The sequence below is a fragment of the Cibotium barometz genome, chromosome 15 (assembly GCF_041138505.1).
Source record: "Cibotium barometz isolate CiBa-2024 chromosome 15, ASM4113850v1, whole genome shotgun sequence".
Taxonomy (NCBI): Eukaryota; Viridiplantae; Streptophyta; class Polypodiopsida; order Cyatheales; family Cibotiaceae; genus Cibotium; species Cibotium barometz.
In genome coordinates this window covers 54,854,116-54,874,465 of record NC_141060.1, presented here as the reverse complement: position 1 = coordinate 54,874,465, position 20,350 = coordinate 54,854,116, and the positions used below count along the sequence as shown (strand labels likewise).

Here is a 20,350-nt window from a genome sequence, read left to right as displayed (position 1 = left end):
CAATGACAATGTCATAACCATAACCATAAGACTTTGCACGTTGAGACCATATAAGCAAAATGAAATAAAAACCATAATCATTGAGATAACTCTAACCATAACCATATGCAAAATATAACCATAACCATTGACTTTGCACGTTGAGACCATATAAACAAAATGAAATCAAAACCATAATCATTGAGATAACTCTAACCATATTGGTATGCAAAATGTAACCATAACCATAAGACATTGCACGTTGAGACCATATAAGCAAAATGTAATCAAAACCACAATAATTGAGATAACTCTAGTCATAACCATATGCAAAATGTAACCATAACCATTGACTTTGCACATTGAGACCATATAAGCAAAATGAAATCAAAACCATAATCATTGACATAACTCTAACCATAATCATATCCATAACCAAAAAAATGTCACCATATCCAAAATGTGAAGAGCAATAGAACTTGTCAAGCCCAAACTCATGGAGATGACATCGACAATGTTCCTATCGCATTCGTCATCCACTCATAAAGATTCTTCTTCAAAAGAACCACGTCGTCATTTTGAAACCATTGAGATGAAAGCTGCAAAAACAAACACATTAGACCTATGGACGTCTTGTCATTGAGTGGGGGGTTTATGTAACTCATCACCACTTAAATCATCGCTTGAGTCATCAGTAGAATAGGGAAGGGACATATCACTAGCTTCCTCACAAAATAGATCATCCATGTCCTCTATGAACCTAATACAAAAAGATATAACATGAAGTGAAGTACCTTAAGAGCAAATGGAGATAAAAGGCTCCATTGTTGTGATTCACATTAACCCCATGGAGATTGATGAAACATGAAAGCAAAAGGAATGGAGAAGGAAGTCATCAAAAAAGATTTCGTTTTTTGATTGTAAATATTAATCTCGGGATCCCGAGATTAACTGTTTTCCCCGAGATTAATTTGGTAGTTGGCTTCATTTACTCAATGAAGGTACTAAATTTAATGTGAATATTCTCTTAAGAGAATAATATCTTACAAATAATCTGAACTTTTAATGATGACAACCACATTCTCTCCCCGCTATTCCACGTCGTCAAAGATTAATCTCGGGATCCCGAGATTAATTTTTTATCCCGAGATTAATTTTTTATCCCGAGATTAATTTTTCGGATCAACGATCCCGATTAGCCGACGGGGCCGCCTTTTCATAGGGACCCTTGATCCCATGCCTCCCATCCCGTGTGACTTATAGGGGAGGGGATGTGAGGTTGGTTGGTTACACATTGTGTGTTCTTCTCATTAATGGTCAGTACGTGTGCACGTCAGGTTGGTTGGTTACACGTGACACACTGTTGGTTCTTCAATATATTTAGCTAGTGGGCACCAGGCTAGATGTGAGCTCTATGTAGAGTCTAGACAACTATATAAAAGACTGAGAGGCTAAGTTACTCAAGGAAATTTGTTCTGCTGAACACAATGAATCATATCAAATGGTAAACTAAAAACTTTAATAGGGCTTTGCCCAGAGAGCTTGGTTTGCGGATATGAGTTTAGTAAAGATTACGATTTTGAAAATAATAAGTCTTAAATGCTATATAAAACAAGATCCAGATCTTTTATTGATGGTCAATTCTAATTGCAATTCGCTACTGCTATAAAAGTGCTGCTAATTTTTCAAAAAGTTTAGATGATTGGTAACGAGTACGTCTACGCAACAAATTTAGACAGGACCTCACTACGAAAATTTAAGCAGAGAGGAACTTGACGATGGAGAGCGAAAGGAAAACCTATGAACATATGGAAACCTGCAACCTAGGGTTTCGCCAGAACGTTCTCCCACTATATCTAATCGGGTCTGGTTACAACGCTGAGAAGAGGGGGAGGCTCTTCCCTTAACCGGATGGTTGCACGGCCTGAGGAACCCCACTCGACTCCTTTTGTGACGCCGAAACCAAACGTAGGGATGAAACCAACTCCTTTGAAAATCACATCCAAAGGAACTAGCTCCAAAAACAAGGAGCAATATGGCAATCCCATCAACACACCATCCAGCTTGATCCCATGGAGACCAATCCTCATCTTCAAGAGCTCATCACGCCCTCACCCATCATGAGGAAGAGAGGAGGAAGCGCCAGGCAACGGGATTTTTTTCCCCGCATGTGAGACACCCAATATGCGAGCCTCTTTTTGGGAACACATCACTCCAAGCCTCACACTTGGCGAATACTTCACTGCATGACAATAGCCTCTTCTCTCTCCTTCCATACTTGAGTCTAGGGCATAACCAATTTGCTACAACCTCTGTGTATCACCGAAGCCATGGAGAACCAAGATGGCCCAGTCCAGTGTCCCAAAAGGAGTATGGAAGATGCCAAGAGCCGCTCCTTCTATCTGATAGAGAGAAAAATGATGCAGCTGAAGGGAGCCCTGCTGAAGAAGCCGAGTAGATCTTGCATCAACCGGGACCCTAACATCACCAGAATGGAGGTGCAACAAATGATAGAGGAGAATCTTTAACACACAAAAATGGTAAGCTCTCTGTGACACTCTCTGTATATCTGGTTGAACTTACCAAACCAAAGCTCTCATAAGCTTGTGCTATGCTCCATAACTGATCCACTCGAGACCTAATAGTCAAAGATACTCAATATTTGGTGAATAAAACACTGATAGAGCTCCCAATCTGCCGATGCATGTTCACCCGCTAGTTAAATTGCTCCTTGAATCTTTCAGTAGACTATTGGGTGTCAAAGGTAATGTAGATTTAAATCCCTGACGACATCCACAAGCATAGACCTGAGCATGGATCTTCTTGGCTCTATTGTCATTGACTTTGCTTCAAGTGTTGCCATAGAGCAACCTCTTATCTTTAAGCCTTGTTCTTAAGGCTTGCTTTCACTATGGGTCAAAGGAGCATTTCATTAGAAACTATCCAATTAAATTTCCACCACCCCCAATCTCTTATACACCAAAAAAAATCCAAAGAAGACAGTCAAGTTGTAATTAAGTAACACCTTTAGTTACGGTATACGACCTTGGTCTTGGACTCAAGTGTAAAAGACAGCTCATGGACTATCATTGTACTTTTTACATTCTTACCTTTTGAAACCTTTTGATATCTTAGCTCCTTTCATGGAAAGGACTTTTCATGGTCTAAGACTCATGACAGCCTTGATAACCATCCTCTTGGTAAGAGGTTAACTCACTTATGCATCATAGCTATTGTATGAGATTAACTTAAATTTTATATTAATCTATGATGATTTGTTTCTATAACAAAATAATTAGTGATAATTATTTTTAGATTTTGCTTAGATCAATTTTTAAAATGCAAGCTTATGTGATTACATGCAAGCATGACATGACCAAGCATGTAAAAACAAAAGAAAACAAAGGGAAAGAAAAACAACCCCCAACAACCATTTTGGAATGGGATAAGGGTTAAACATGCATCTTACAAATGTCATTTACAATATAAACTGAATTAAGAAACTTACAAGCAATAAAACTTACATGCATAGTAATTAAAGTGCCCTATTGTAGCAAGATACTATCTAACAATTTCATACTTCCGTACCTACAAGAATTCACATTAGTGAACTAGCAACAAGATATCCAATAAATCAAAGCATAGTAGTTACTATACATAATCAGATTCAAACTAAAGAAGTACTGCTAAGATCCTGGATAGCCATTCATAAAGGACCATTAACACATGGGTATAGGTTTAATGCAGATGCATGTCTAGGTATTGTGTGTATCAAGCAATTGTGTAAAAGAGGCATAAACTGCAAACAAAGACCTCAACAAAGGCCTGTAACAAAAGGATGGGCCGATACAAACTTTCCTACTAAGTTCAACACAAGTTTATCTGCAACTTCCAAAGGTACGCTCAGCATCACTGCTTGTGCCAGGGTTACTGGTGCAGGGCGTGCATCTGGCTGGAGTCGCCAACAGCACACAACAACATAGGGCTAGCCATGGCATTTGGAATCAAAGAGGGGAAAAAATCCATCTCGTCCAAGGCCAAGGAACAACCGTGATTGGACATACAACACGGTGGTGGTCAGACCAGCCACAACACCGACATTTATCAAAGGCGTTTGTTTGCGACAATGATAACAGTGAGACAGCCTACGATAGAGACCAGTAAGCAGTGAGACAAAATCGTAGGCAAGCAAAAACAAGTGTAGGGAAGGCTTGTGCCAAAGGACCATCACTAGCAAGATCTGGGCAAAGAGGGTCACATCACCATCAAGATGTCCAACCATGCCATGAAGGTGATCCTTCACAATTCCCACTGCTAACATGGCTCCAAATAATACACAAAAAAGACTCTTGAAGGCCATCACCGAGCTTCGGTACAACCAGGCCATCACAAGCTCTCAGCACCAGTAAGAAATCACAACAGATACACAAAACCGAAACATTTGTGAGCATTGCCAGCTCCACGCACTAGGAAGCAGCATACCAGTGATGCACAGTGGTTCTTGGATACTTCCTTCTTGATCCAAGTGGTCACACATTTGTTCCATGGTTAGATGGTCTACACTTTGGCTATCCATTTGACCCAGGCGGAGTTATAGTGAGTTACGTCATCAACGTGGGTATCTATGCATTTGATCTAGGACGATTGGCCAACCACAACATTGACATTACATCTGTACATTTTCCATTCGATCTAGGTGGTTCGAGAGTCATTACTTTGGAGCCTACATGGGTTTTGGATTTACATTCCATATATGTGGTCACACGTGTGGATTACCTCGTCTTCGGGGCAATGCTAGTATTTTTTCCGTTTGATCCTAGAGGATACTCGACTAGCTTTGTCATCGACAATGGTTTCTTATCCTCTCCACTTGTACTAAATTATCGTGGGACCATTATCTTGGATTTTGTATGCCTCAACCAGGTGGTTGCATAGATAGCCTCATCATCGACCGGATCCCTACATCCTTTCTATTTGACCCTGGGGGTCATATGATTGATGTATGGGTCTTCCGCTACATTGACATTCCGCCATGGATGTGATTTTTGGATTTTGTACATAGCCACTTGTAGCTGTCTTTTCTTTGGACATGACCACCCTTTGATTTCAAGGACAAAATCATTATAGGAGGGGATGGTTTGTAATGAAGCAACACCTTTAGTTTAGGTCTAGGACCTTGGTCATGGGCTCAAGTATAAAAGGGGGCTCACAAACTATCATTGTACTTTTTACCTTCCTACCTTTTGAAACCTTTTGACATCTTGGCTCCTTGCATGGAGATGGCCTTTCATGGTCTAGGGCTCATGGCAAGCTTGATAGCCATCCTTTTGGTACGAGGTTTAACTCACTTAGGCATCATGGCCATTCTATAAGATTAACCTCATCTTGTATTAATCCATGATAATTTGTCCGTAACCTAAGCTTTATGATCACTCCATTTCACAAGGCTTCCAGACTGTACGGAGGAGAGGGAGAGGACAAAGCCGCCCGCCCACAGTCCCTCAGAAAGCAACCAAGAAGAAAGAACTTCAACAAGTTCTCCCCTTTATTGGTTGATATCTCAAACCCTACATAGATTATCAAAGATTCCTCAAGGGAGAGGACAAAGCCGCCCTCAGTCCCTCAGAAAGCAACCAAGAAGAAAGAACTTCAACAGGTTCTCCCCTTTACTAGTAGATATCTCAAACCCTACACATATTATCAAAGATTCCTCAAGTGAGGAACAAGATGAAGAGGTCCCCAACACCCAGTTCCAAGATAGTGATCTGGAAAAAGAGGTCGATGAAATGGATTTCCAATATGTCTCCAAGATTAACCTTGACCCTGCTCCCTCTCAAGCGGAGGAGGAATCTCTACCAGTGGGGGAAAAGAGAAAATCCCCATCACTGGCATTGGTCAAGCAAAACATTAGGAAAACAAAGTTGACTCGCTTGCCCTAAAGAGAAGACAATCACAAGCTGGAGGGATGGCTACCCCACTTCCCATAGAAAAAGAACGCTACGCCCCCACCTAAAAATCAAAAGATATGATAGATTTTAATATCATCTTGTACAACACGAATGTATCAAGCACCACGATGAAATAATATGTCTTCAAGAAGTAAAAGTTGCTAGACAACTCCTTAAGAAAAACTTGGAACTGATCTCCAAACAACATGAGTGGTTTAGCTCTAACCACGAGCAGGGAGGTGGAGGCACATTTGTGGGGCTACATAAATCTTGGATGCCTTTCTACGAACAGCAAGAAAATGATCCTCAAAAGAATTACACTTTGAACAGAATAATTTGAAGTTCATTTTAGTTTCAGTCTAACATGGTTGAATTTCCTCTGGACAGACTTTCAAACTCGAGGTAAACCATTAGAGATTCAGAACGTCCTAGCTAGTTGGATTTGAAAGGAATCCATGCCCTACTTGATATGGCATGTGACCATGAATTCACATGGGGAACTGGGAGCCAGGGTAGGCACCTGAGAAAAGCTAGAATGAATAGATATTATTCCTCATCAGCTATTAGTAATATGTTCTTAAATACCAAAGTGAAAGTCCAACACAATATAACACTTTTGGATCACTATCGAATATTGTGCTCTTTCTCCCAAGGGACCCAAAAAGTTAGAGCAGGTTGGTTCCATGCAGACCCCAAACTGTTCCTTCTCCCATCTATATGCGAGAATCTTGAATTAATATCGACAACTCATTTTAATACATTTAGATCCCCCACCAAGGCCTAGCTGGGCACATGTAGTAAGAGACTCTCAAAAGCTATTTATAGACATTAAAAAGGAATTCACAAAGCTTCGTGTGGAGAGAAGGGCTAAGAAATACATGGAACTTCAGTCCTTAGAGCAGAAAATTAATCAGGGTCGGATACATATTCAAGAGAATTTGAGCAAAATAAGAGAGGTACTAAAGAAAGAAGATCAAAATCAGTGGGGCAGCACATCAACCTCTTTTTAAGAAAGTGGTGGGGCAGACAAGATAGATAGACCCTTAAAGGAGATGTTCTCTCTTCTCAAAAAGAAGTCAGCGTCTGATCAAATCTCTATGCTGAGATACAAAAATGAAATTTCTGCAGAAAGAGTGTGGCTGAGAACCTAGACATTATAAAGCATCACTTCTCCTCCATTTTTGACGCCAAAACAGTCTCCCACAGGAGAAAGAAGATCCACGATGCAAGCCATTTCAGATTGCAGGAAAAAAAGGTATCTGAGAGTATTGCAGAACTCTAGAAATAGATATTACCAATGGTGAGCTAGAGGAAGCAATTATGGCCATGAAAAATGGTAAGAGCTTGCTTGGATGGCCTTTCGATCGAATTCTTTATAAAACTTATAAGAATTTTCTACTCAATCCTCTACTTGGGATCTGGAATGAGTCTGTTAAAAATGGTGACCTCCCCTTTTATATAAACGAAGGAGCTATCAAACTCATTCACAAGAGAGGCCCCAAAGAGGAAATCTCTTACTGGAGACCAATAACAATGCTCACCACAGCATACAAAATTTAAGAATTTTTTTTTAGCTAGACGCCTTTCTAGTCATCTGAAAGATTGAATAAAACTTGAGCAAAAAGGTTTCATTAAAGGGATATATATTCTTAACACTATTATCGCCCTATGGGAGGAAGTAAACATGCCCAACAGACCCATCAGGATTGTATTTGCTTTAAAATTGTCTTTGACAAAGTATATGACAAATAAGAATGGGATTTTCTCTTACAATCCCTCAAGGATATCGGACTAGGTCCCCATTTCATAAAAATGGTGCAAGTGCTATTTGAGAACGCATGGCCAGGGTTACAGTAAATGGCAATCTAACTGAATCCTTTACGTTCAGCAGATCTATCATGCAGGCATGCATACTTGCTTCCCTGCTATTTGCTATTACACAGATGCAATTGGATGGCTAGTTCAGAATGCTATTCAAAAGGGGCACAACATGCAGGGCATTCACTTTTACCAAACAATAAAGGTCAAATTTGTCTTAACTTGTCTTCAACAATTTACAGATGATACTAAGGGTCTTATACACACAACCTTAATTCAATCCGTATCTTTTGGGAATGCTTACATCTATTCTGTCTAGCATTAGGATCTATCATTAACCACTCTAAAATTGGAATTAGAACAATGATGTATGAGCCACCACAGTGGCTACTAGACCAATGATGCAAGATCATAAAAGAAGGACAAATTTTTAGACTTCTCAGGATCCTGATGGGATTTGGTGTTTCTATGCATCAAAGGTGGGTTTGGATTTTTGACAAAGTGCAAAGCAAGTCTACACGTTGGACATGTATGCAACATAGCTTAGCTGGAAGAATTGTGATTCTCAAACACATCCGCTTCCACACTGCCATCTACTTCCTGTCATGCTATCGCCCCTCTAACTCTGACCCCAAACACATACAAAAAATATGCAAGAATTTCCTATGGTCGAAAAATGCATATGAATAAAAGATTCCTAAATTAGCATGGAATGTATGTGCAAGACTGTGAGATCCCACTGTCCCCTCCGCGCACCGGATTCTCGATTACTGGCAGCGGAAGCAGCTCCCTCCATGCGTGGGACAGGGTTTCCCACTCGGGGCCTTGCCCTCGAATGTCCGGTCACGAGACTAAGCTGGTGGTCATTCCGAAAACCAAAACCGGAAAATTTTCCATGCTCGAAAAACAAAGACGATTCCACTATTTATATTTTCCTAACGAATTTTTCTAACGAGGTCAAGATATTGAACTAATTTCATGTGAATAAACCAGATAGAAGGGAAACTATTACAGATTTAACTTGAAGGGATCAACGCTTTTTTCCTAATTGAATCAGGCACACCCGTTGATCTATTCATTTGAGAAGTCTTCAGGCTTTTAATTAACTACTCGAGTTCTAAGCGTAATCTTATTAATCAATTTTATTATTAAAACTCTACTGATTCCAGCCATCCGGCCCATGGGTTAGCCACCGCCCAACCACTGGAATAATACCATCCATAATTGAAAGCCTTTCTTAACTTTTGCTTTAAAATACAGATACTCACATACTCCTCTTTAAACTTTAATTTATAAAACAATCCATTGACGATACAGATGTCACAACTCAAAATTTCAATTCAATCCTTGTTTCTCACAAAATAGTATCACTTTGGACTCTCCGTTGGAGACCAGCAGGTCAATAATGAGATCCAGTAAGATTACAATAAGTTTCTCATCATCATACATATATATCTTCCACGACATACGCATGGGTATCCTCGGCACCACGAGTCCGTGCATCTCCTGGTCAAAACACTCCAAGATCCTCCTTAGGTGTCCTGGCACTTCACTCAAGGACCGCTTCGTCTGCCCTCGTCCATTATATCGGAAGCGCACCATTTTAACCATACCGAGGCTGGTCAAGTCCTGGGCAGGCTTTGCCGCGTGAGCTGTCCTTTGAACAATCCCTGCCAGCTGTTGCAACCGAACTTCCCTTAGAAAAACACATATAACAAATGCTCCCTTCAGCATTCTGACATAAGACAGTCCTTTAAGAAAACAAGATCTCTATGCAAGTTTTGAGTTTTGATTTTCTTTTGAATACAATGAGTATATCTTAATTCCGTATCCCAAGACTTCTAGATCACAGGTCTGGATTCCCAAGTAGAATTCCTCGAATTCGGAATTCTTGATCCTCAGATCAAAATCAGAGGTCTCAACTTAGTTTCAGATTCGATGGGTGATTTGAGTGTAGATTACTGAACTGATCACATCGTCATTTCTTGAAACTGACGAAGGAGTTACATCTTGGTCATAGTCTGATTCAGGGTTTGAGTCTGGAAAGGTTTTTCCTGAACTATCTTTCTCGAAGATAATATTTTAATTACTACTTTACTGAATTCAAAACTAAACACAAATTCTTACGAGGAATAAATTAGTTATTTATCTAAATTTCGACTTCGATAGTTTTTCTGAATTTTCTCATTATCATCCTAGAGAATATAAAACAGTATAATTTTTCTTCGCTGAGTATTTACTTATTCATTTTTTCAATATTCATGGAATTTCAACATAGGATTAAAGTAAACTCTTATTTTGATAAAAAAATTCTTTTATGCATAAAAATCAATATTGGTGAAAGCAACACTTTTGTAATTAAAAAAAATCTTTTATGCATCATTTTATGCATAAAAATCAATATTGATGAAAGTAACACTTTTACAATTAAAAAAAACTTCTTTTATGCTTAAAAATCTATTTTAATGAAAGTAACACTTTTATAATAAAAATATTCTTTTATGCATCTATTTATGCATAAAAATTTATTTTAATAAAATTAACACTTTTATAATTAAAAAAATATTTTTTTATGCATCTATTTATGCATAAAATCCATTTTGATGAAACTAACACTTTTGTAATAAAAAAAATAATCAATATGCATCTTTCTATACATAGAATTTAATTCTATTAAAAATTAACACTTTTATAATTAAAAAAATATTCTTTTATGCATCTATTTATGCATAAAATTCATTTTGATGAAACTAACACTTTTGTAATAAAAATAATAATCAATATGCATCTTTCTATGCATAGAATTTAATTCTATTAAAAATCACTCTTTTATAATAAAAAATAATCAATATGCATCTTTCTATGCATAGAATTTAGTTCTATTAAAAATCACTCTTATATAATAATAAAAAATAATCAATATGCATCTTTATATGCATAGAACTTAATTCTATTGAAAATCACTCTTTTATAATAAAAATAATCAATATGCATAGAATTTAATTCTATTAAAAATCACTCTTTTATAATAAAAAATAATCAATATGCATCTTTCTATGCATAGAATTTAATTCTATTAAAAATCACTGTTATAATAAAAAAATAATCAATATGCATATTTCTATGCATAGAATTTAATTCTATTAAAAATCACTCTTTTATAATTAAAAAATAATCAATATGCATCTTTCTATGCATAGAACTTAATTCTATTGAAAATCACTCTTTTATAATAAAAATAATCAATATGCATCTTTCTATGCATGAATGAAAATCACACTTTTAGAATACACAAACGATGGGGATTACTCTTTTTGATTAATAAAAGATGAAATTTATTTCATAAATTTTTAAAAAAATTTTGCTATAACCTCCTTTGTATCGTTGATCATTTTTTAATTTTTCTAACCTTAATCTACTTAGGAATTATCCCCAATTAGTTTAGAGCATTCTTAACTAATCAATTTTCACTTTTAAGAGAAACAATATGAAAAGTTTAATTCTAACAATTAGATCACTTAACTAGGATAAAGAAGAGCTAATTTTAAGAATGAGAGAGGAGGAAAGCCTTTCCAAGAAGGCATAGCATCTGTTTATCATTTTAAGATAACAAACAATTTAGAAAATCATTAAAAGAATTAAAAAAATATAAGATTCTAACTTACATGAATTCTGGGAGCTTTCGTTTGGCTTGATAATTTGAGTGATCTACTCTTGTTTTTAACAAGAGTGGCCACCAATTCTTTAGAAGAGAGAATGATCAAAAACTAGTGAATTATTAAGAAATTCACAGTTCTTGGCTCTTGGAGGAGTAGAGTAACAGTGCATAAAATACTATTAAGCTTCAACAAAGGGAGAGGCTTCTATTTAAAGAAAAAAGTGAGCTTCTAACCAAGCAAATTGATTCTAGAATTTTCTAGATCAGTTTGATCAATTTTTTATCATTTTTAGGTCAGTTTAGCCTACTTTTTGGAACTAGACTTGAATTAGGAGAGAGAAGAGATGAAATATCTCAATTTTTTATAATTTTAAACTCCACCATACATGTGAAGTAGGTGCCTCCTTCATGAGGGGAGAATTCCCATTATGAGGTGTCAAAAATCCATTTTTTTAGTAATTCCTTTGGTTCTTAGTCCACTCTTCATCTTATGTGAATATTTACTCATTTTTGGGAGGATTTTCTTTATTTCTTCTATTTATCTTCTCCACACATTTGGATGAATCTGATTGGCCCTTCAAACCCTTAATTTAAAATTTTTCGAAAATCAAGACCCCTAAGATAAGGTCTCTTAAACAGATTATACTTGATTTTTAATGCACCTTCTGAAAATCTTTTTGAACTTTTATTTCGAGGAAACTTATTTTAATAAGAAGAGATAATTTTCCATCCAAAAATATTCAAAATCTGAATAATCTCTCTCTAGAATATTTTCTCTCTAGACCAAAACAGGTAGAAACAAGATCTTTTATATTTCTGAAGAGGGGATTGATTACAGGGAAAGATGCTGGACATCTTGACAGGTTGGGGAGAAATCTTACAAAGACCTAAAAAGCATGGTAGCTTGGGTATACCAAACATACTGGACTTTGTAGATCCAATGGCCACCAAGTGGATAAAATCAGAAGCTTCAAAAATCCGCAAGAAGACTAGGCAGTCCTCTTCAATTAGAATTTAGAAAAGTAGAGCTTTGCAGACTTTTACCAATGCATAAAAGATCCTAGAGCTAACGATCTTCAGCTCGATGAAAATTGAACCCTAGGGCAACCCCCCTGGTCAAAACTTTTTGGAATATGCCTAGAATAGAGATAAGCCTGAACTACAGATGCACTATAACATAAGGAAGTATGCACATATTCTGCACCTGGATTCCATATGGTTCTCCATGGCAGTGAAAAACAATATCTCTAAACATGCGCATTAACTACATAAAAAGGGTATCAAAACATGGAATGATTTATGGTGCATGACTAATCGCAGATGGAGGTACGAGTATGAGCTTATAATAATATCCAGATTGTCAAAGGATGACCTCCAACTTATCCTAAACAGGATACAACTTTGGCTGCTAACAAAGCGGATATGATTTAGCTAAAGAAACCTAACTCATAAAGCATGCTCATGGAAATCTAAACGCAAGCTCCTGTCAATCCCTCTCCTCCCATAGCAAGCCCCCCTCCCCCCCCGGGCGCGCGCGCGCGCTACATTGCAAACTAAATACCAAATGGAATCTACTATGGAATAGGGAACAACGGGGATTTAAATTCTCAAAAATCTAATCGCTAGTCATCTTGCCAAATAAGTCCCTTTTGCTATCTTTCATCATGCACAAAGCACTATGGACTAATGAATGTGCACAACATATAGGTTACAAGAATGGTATGTGCCCAAGATGTAAAAAAGAACCGGAAACAATTGCCCATCTTTCCTTAAGATGCAAGGATAATACAGAAGCTATAAAGTTTCTGAATCAATGTATCTCTCCTGTCCAGAATTGAGACCTCTCATGGTAGGAAATTCTGCTAGGCCAACAAATCAAATGCTCTGCAAAAATATGAAAAATGTTATACATGCTAAATACTTGTGGGTTGTTTGGTTAAATAGAAACAACCGTTTGTTTAATCATACAAGTACCAATGTGATGCATGGTTGGACATCTGAATTGCATTTGTAGATGGAAGTACTACACAAAGCCAGCATCAAAGCACGTGAAAAACAGTATACTAAGAATGCCATGGAAGAAATGCTATAGATGGACAAAGCCAAAGAAGACTTTCAAGAAAGAATCAACAAAATACACAAAGAGCATTTGGAACAAGATAAGGTGGCTACCGAAGAAGTGAATTTAATGACAAAAGACTGAGTTGAAAAACTATATATCCTAGTGAGAAATGAGATAGCTTAGAGCAAGTTATGCTTCTTGGAAAAAAAAAAAGCATATTTTGTACTCATGGTTGATACGATCTTTTCAATATAGTTCACGCTTTTTTTTAAAAAAGTTCACTTATTGAACGTTATAAGCCAATACAACCTTCTAATTAAGTTGTTGGTAAAGCTTTTTACTCTACTATTAATCAACGTTATGAATACTAAACACCAATATGACAAACTAGCAAATTATAAATGTGTTTCAACAGGTCATTTAATTCGAAGGACAAAGTGGTTACCAAGTGAATTTACATTGGTTTTCGGCCTAGCGTGTGTAGATATAGGCTTCTGGCAAGGTGGCGATTTTATAAATTTTAGTCCAATGCATATTCAAAAGTTTCTCTTGGTTGCCTCCTACCCGTCTCACACGCTCTCTCAGGGGCGCACACACACACCTATTGAAAATATAATATGTGAATAAAAATGTTGTCAAATAATTATATATATACAAAGAAACATACACATATTCATCAACAGATGTGATAATTGAATAAATGTAAATAATTAGAGCTTATATATAATGAGTAAAAAAAGAAATTGGATTCATATGGAAATGGTTTTTTTGGTTAGCTTATGTGGAAGCAAAGTGACAGGAGAACGAGCCCTTCTAGTAACTAGCTTAACTAGCTTGCCAATGTCACTGTTTTGAAATTTGAAAGCTCTTTACTTGTGCTTGTTCACTCACCGTTTACTATCTTCATTAAATCTCGACACAAAATTCAATAAATGTCCAGACAGGTGGAGGTGGAGGTGGTGTGGTGGTGGTGCTTTAGTTAGTAATGTGCAGATAAACATAGTGGCCTAGATCCTGGAAACTTTTCACGTTTATACATAATATATAACTAGTATAACGATACAACATGATGTTGGGTGTTATACAAAAATTAGTAGGGAATAAATAATTATAATAATGATTGTTTTTCGTATGGGGGGTGGTAATGGGTGAGAGAGGAGTGAAGTTGCATGAGTAGGTAGAAGCAGTCGTCGATGGGCGGGCGTTGGTCGGGGTCAGGATCCATGAACCTCCGCTGCAGATCCTTGAGGTGCTCAGGGAGACCAAGAAGACCGCACGTCTTGATGAGGTAGCCAAGACCCCAGACGTCCACCTTGAGGCCGTGGAGGCCACGGCACATCTCAGGCGCATGGCTGCTTGGAGTGAGGCGATGGGGATAGTAGTAGTAGTAGTGTTGTTCTGACATAGAAGAAGAAGAAGCTGCTGAGCTCCCCGCTGATCCCTCCTCAAAGACGGCGTCCTCAAAGTCGATGAGAAACCATTCGTCCTCTATGTCACTCCTTTTCATCACGTTCTCCCACCTCAGGTCCCGGTGCATCAACGACATATTGTGTAACGACACCAGCGCCGTGCACACGCACTTCAGCGCCTGCAGCAGCGCATCCACAGAGGCCGGCTTCATGGGCTGGCCCCGTGGCTTGAACACCAGTGACAGGCTGAGCTCGTCCCATTTCACCAGCCGCTCAACGCATGGGATCCTCCGCTCCGCCAGCAGATCGTACATATGCTTCACGCCAGCCCACCGCCGCCGGCTTGGGTATGTCTTTCGCACCTGCGACACCATCACCTCCACCACCTTGCAGGTGCCGCTGCAAGCCCTGCTGTAGTCGCTGTGCACGTTCCGCATCCTGGTGCAGGCATCAGCTAGCAGCGGAAGCAGCTGCGCAACGTGCCAGCACGGAACGAGTGCGCTGAACCTTTCGGCCGGGTTGGAAAGACTGATGGTTACCAGGTTGGTGCACAGCAGCTTCTCTTGCTCTCCTCTGCTCAAAGCACAAAATGTCACCTTCATGCCCACTGCGTAGTAGCCAAGTATATAGGGCAGATCCCCATACGTCCACAGCAATTTGTTCACAAGACGGACTGCCGGGTCATCGCTTCCAGCAGCACTACTAGACAAACCGCGCTCCTCTCCTCTCCACAAGCACAACTGCCGAACAAGGCCACATACATTAGCCCTCTCTTCTTCACAGGAACTGCTGCTTCTATCGTTGCGGATCAATTCAACCTCCTCCGCACAGAACACCTTCACGATGCGGTTGACGCAATCATCCCACAGGCCTTCGAGAAATTCCTTCTCAAGTCCAGTGTTTATCGACCGGATCAAGGGAGCCACTACTTCATACACAATCTCCCTGCAGTCTGTGTCACCTGAAGGAACAAAAAAAGTCTCTCGCCCAGGAGGGAAATCCATAAAGACATCAGAACGAACTGGAAATCGTAGATCTCGAGGTGGCGGATCTCTGAAGAGAAATGGTAATTCAGAAAGGCTAGGAAGCTGCATTGTTGGCGACATCTTCAAGCAACTGAGATAGTAACTGGTTCGATCCCGAAGTACAGAGCGCATTGCACCTGTAACAAGCATATACTTATCAAACGCCAGAAGTAGAGCTGGATTGACTCTCTCATATGTTCATAGACTCGTTCAAAGCTGCATGTCAATGTCACAAAACCTTTCCATCTATAATATATGCTGGATATTTAATTAATGACAGTTCACCACTTGTACTTACTTACACCGAACGATACTCACAAAAAAGACAACCTGAAATAACATTATTCAAGTGGGAGCGATAAAGCTAACGACAAGTTACCAGGTGAGGTTTAGAGCTTCCTGCTCACATGAAGAAGGACGTGATGCAAAAAGGACTACGAGCAACTCCTTCACTAGATATATAATAAATAACCAGGTCTTCATATGAGGCAAGTGCTTTCTGCATCTGTCTTTTGTCACAAGAACATGTTGCTTCACATGGTAGTTAACTGTTAAATGTGGTCGAGATGGAATAATGGTGTCTAGTGGGGCATTTTCATGCGCCCAACCATAAGCATAAATTGCAAGCATAAATTGCATGTAAGGTACTTCATAGATTGTTGGAAAAAGAAAACCAAATAGTAGGTAGGACATATTCACTACTACAGGATGACCCATTAGTAGAGTAAGATAATATTTGAAACATCAAAATAAATCGTCAAAATAATCGGCGAAGTTAAACGTCAACATAAGTGTTAAAAAACCCATCAAAATAAAAGCCGATATAAGCGTCGAAAAACGCATCGAGAACTCTTTTTTTTATGTCGGGCGACCAAAAAAGTCAAAATTTAAATGTGAATTGAATGAACTTAAGCGACTGTCAAAATAGGCATCGAAATAACCGTTGAAACACACGCCAAAAACATTATCTATCGACGTGTACTTCGATAGTTATTTCGACGTCGATATTGCCGCCTATTTTGATGACTATTTCGACGTTGGAAATTATTAACAAAACCACGGCACCTCACCATTAGCGTTTTCGACGTCGATATTGCCGCCTATTTTGATGACTATTTCGACGTTGGAAATTATTAACAAAACCACGGCACCTCACCATTAGCGTTTTCAAAACCTGGTTTTACTTATCCTCTCCAAAAATTAGCCAGTTCTCTCCTCTCCCTTCCTCATCCCTTTCTTGTTTCAAATTTTTTTTAATGTGTGTATCTCTAATATGTAGCTTCTAATCATGTGTTTGTTTTTCACCTTCTAATTTGCTGAGATTTCATGCAGTTCTTTACCTTTCTATTGTTTTTGTTTATTTATTTGCTTTACTTTTAATAATTATACCCTTGGGTTCTACGGTTTACGATTAGCTTAGATTTAAACATACATGCATCTAGATTAAAGCTATGCTTAAAGCTTATATTTATGTTTAAGCATTATGTTTAAGCTCTATGCATAAGACTTAAGATTAGGCAAAGAGAATGAAGCTTATGCATAAAGCTTCAAGCTTATGCAAAGAGATTGAATCTTCAAGCTTATGCAAGGACCTTTGTTTCTTTTGCTTTCCCAAGCTCTATTAATGGTATGATTTACTTGTTGGTTTACTTGTGTTGTGTATATTTGTAGGTTTGCCTATCTTTACACAATCTCTTCACTTCCAAGTATTGGACCGTAAACCTTTGCTCCTTTTGTTTTTTTTTATCTTTTTTCTTTTTATACAAGAAGCCCCGAGATAGGAAAGTGGGTAAATCATAGTTACATGGAATGGGAACAGACAAATGAAACAAGGGTCTGTTCAAGAACGGGAACCCGGAAAGAAAATGGAAACATCACATCATCACCATATGGCTACCATTTGCAAGCTTAAGGAGATGCAAGGGTATATATTGCCAAACCTTTTAGATAGAAAGCCATACACCACTCTCATATGATATAGTATGATCATAGAAAAATACAAAAATTCTCATTTACTAAAAAATTAGACCTACAATGACTTTAGCCAAAGATGCACATTTGTGAAACGAAAACAAGAATGACATAGGTTATGAAACATGTTCCCTCGTTCCCAAGGCTATGTAAAGACGTTCCATGTTACTATGGGATAGATAAAGCATGTTGTATAGGCTTCTTTTCTTATATAGAGTTTATGTAAGAAACTCATGCATAGAGCTTATACATAGAGTTTGCATAAGCTTCTTGCATGAACTTTTCCATATAGGCTACCTGCAAGGTTGCATGAAACTTATGCATAGAGCTTGCATAGACTTCTTGCAAGCTCTATGCATAGAGTTCTTACAACAAGAAGCCTATGCATAGCCATTGTGAGAAGCCTATGAAGCCTCTTAATTAGGTTTATCTCTATGCAAGCTTTATGCATAGCCTTACAAGCTCTTGCTTAGGATTTTACCTCTATGCAAGCTCTATGCATACTACTCTATTCATACATGCTTAATGTATCTAGTTCTATGCATACTTCTTGCATACATGCTCAAGCTCTATGCTTTAGGCTTATGGATAATGCCTATACTCAAGCTCTATGCATAAGCCCTTATGCAATAGGCTTATGCATAAACCCTTATGCAATATCCCTTATGCAGACTTATGTATAAGCCATTATGTAATAAACTTAGGGTTTAGGCTTATGCAATAGACCTATGAAGCCTCTTGATTAGGTTTACCTCTATGCAAGCTTTATGCATAGTCTTGCAGGCTCTTGCTTAAGTTTTTACCTCTATGCAAGCTCTATGCATGCTACTCTACGCATACATGCTTAATGCATCTAGGCTTATGCATAAGCCCTTATGCAATAGACTTAGACATAGCCTTTATGTTATATCCTTTATGCATATAGACTTACGCATAAGCCCTTATGCCATAGTCATAGAGGATGGAAAGGACGGACTATTGGAAAACGGAGGGACACCGAGTCGGGACGGTGCAGCGACGGAGACGACAGGGGACGGTCGGACGTCCCCCTAGAGGCGTCCTTCACAAAGGACGGATAGGGGAATGACAGCAAGATTTATCTTGTGTCATTATGCAATCCAAACCCAAATCTATGTGAGGTCTTACCTCTTGCCTTATTCTGGACAAGAACAGTGTCTGATCCCATATTTACACTGATGTAATGTACCCAATACATAATGCGTATAGCATTCATTCTTATGCACATTCCCAAATGCAACTCTGGCTGTGAATAATCTTGAATTTGAGTGAGATTTATAGGCATTAACCAAGGGTTAAGTGTAAAATGATGATTATCATAAATTTATCAACACAATTTTTTCAAAAATTACATTAAATCAAGGATAACCAATTTGTACGGAATGGTTGGAGTATCAAACCAACTCCGAATTACAATCTAAAGTTATAGGGATCTGTATCAAATACCTAATGGATAATTTGAACCCTCAATTATACCAAAATACAGTGATTAGTACTGATTAACACTGATTAATCATTGATTAGCAAATTAATCCACTGTTTTGTGTGTAAAAAACAGAGTATGCGAGGAGTCCAGATCTAGTGCCTTAGACTTCAAATGAACTCAAATGCTTTCAAAGCCATCAATAGCAATGAGTCTAGTAGAGGATTAAGACAAGAAACACAAGATTTGACCAAATATTGAAAGCTTAATCTCTGTTTTACCAAAGTCACTTGCAGATTTGATGAAGAGCTATAAGGAATTAGGCTGATTTGATTTGATGAAGACAAGATCTGCAAATTGCTCAGAAAAAACGATGCTCTCATTAATCTGCGAAAATCCGAGGCTTGCGTGGGCGGTTTGCTGTGTTTCTTGCATAGGCTGGAGTCCAATGATGTTGGCTAGCTATGGCTGAAAGGATTTGGCCTAATGTGATGTGTGCAAGGAGAGGGAGCTCCTCCACTAGTTGGGGATATAGAGGCTAGTTGAAAAATAACTAAAAATTAGATTATTTTCTAATTATCTACTAATCTTAATTAATTAGATAATGGACTCATAAACCTGATAGATTCTAGACATGGCTCTGATAATAGGTTGAAATTAAGGCATTATGATGAGCTATGGTGGATCAAACACTAAAATCAACATCATTAAGACGTAATTAGTAGATAATTAGTATGTAATTAACAAATAGATTAATGTAGGCATGGATACTCAAAAACCAACAAATTCTCATTAGGGCAATGTCTCAATTTATAGAGTTTACATCCAAGCATCTAATCCCACTGATTTCTCCATGATTCACTCCCTCTTTTCCTTGATTCTCTCCACCTCTTCACTTTTCCCAGAATATCTCCCAAAATATCTCCACACTTCCCAGAATATCCCCACACTTCCTAAATCTTCTCATGCTACCCTTTATTCTCTCCTAGTAGATTCTTCTCACCTTTTCACAGATTCTTTCACATTTACATCTTCTCGT

At 38.1% G+C, this 20,350-nt stretch overlaps 1 protein-coding gene across 1 annotated transcript in view; it reads right to left on the bottom strand.

The window, feature by feature from the left end:
- Positions 1 to 473: 473 nt before the first annotated feature.
- LOC147631439 (uncharacterized) overlaps positions 474 to 20,350 on the bottom strand; it is a 44,013-nt gene continuing 24,136 nt past the window's right edge. The window contains exons 3-5 of the mRNA XM_086809187.1: positions 14,695 to 16,036; positions 2,563 to 2,617; positions 474 to 578 (exon numbers count right to left, since the gene is read on the bottom strand). Coding sequence (XP_086665313.1) covers positions 474 to 578; positions 2,563 to 2,617; positions 14,695 to 16,036 — 1,502 coding nt within the window. The remainder of the gene's footprint in view (positions 579 to 2,562; positions 2,618 to 14,694; positions 16,037 to 20,350) is intronic.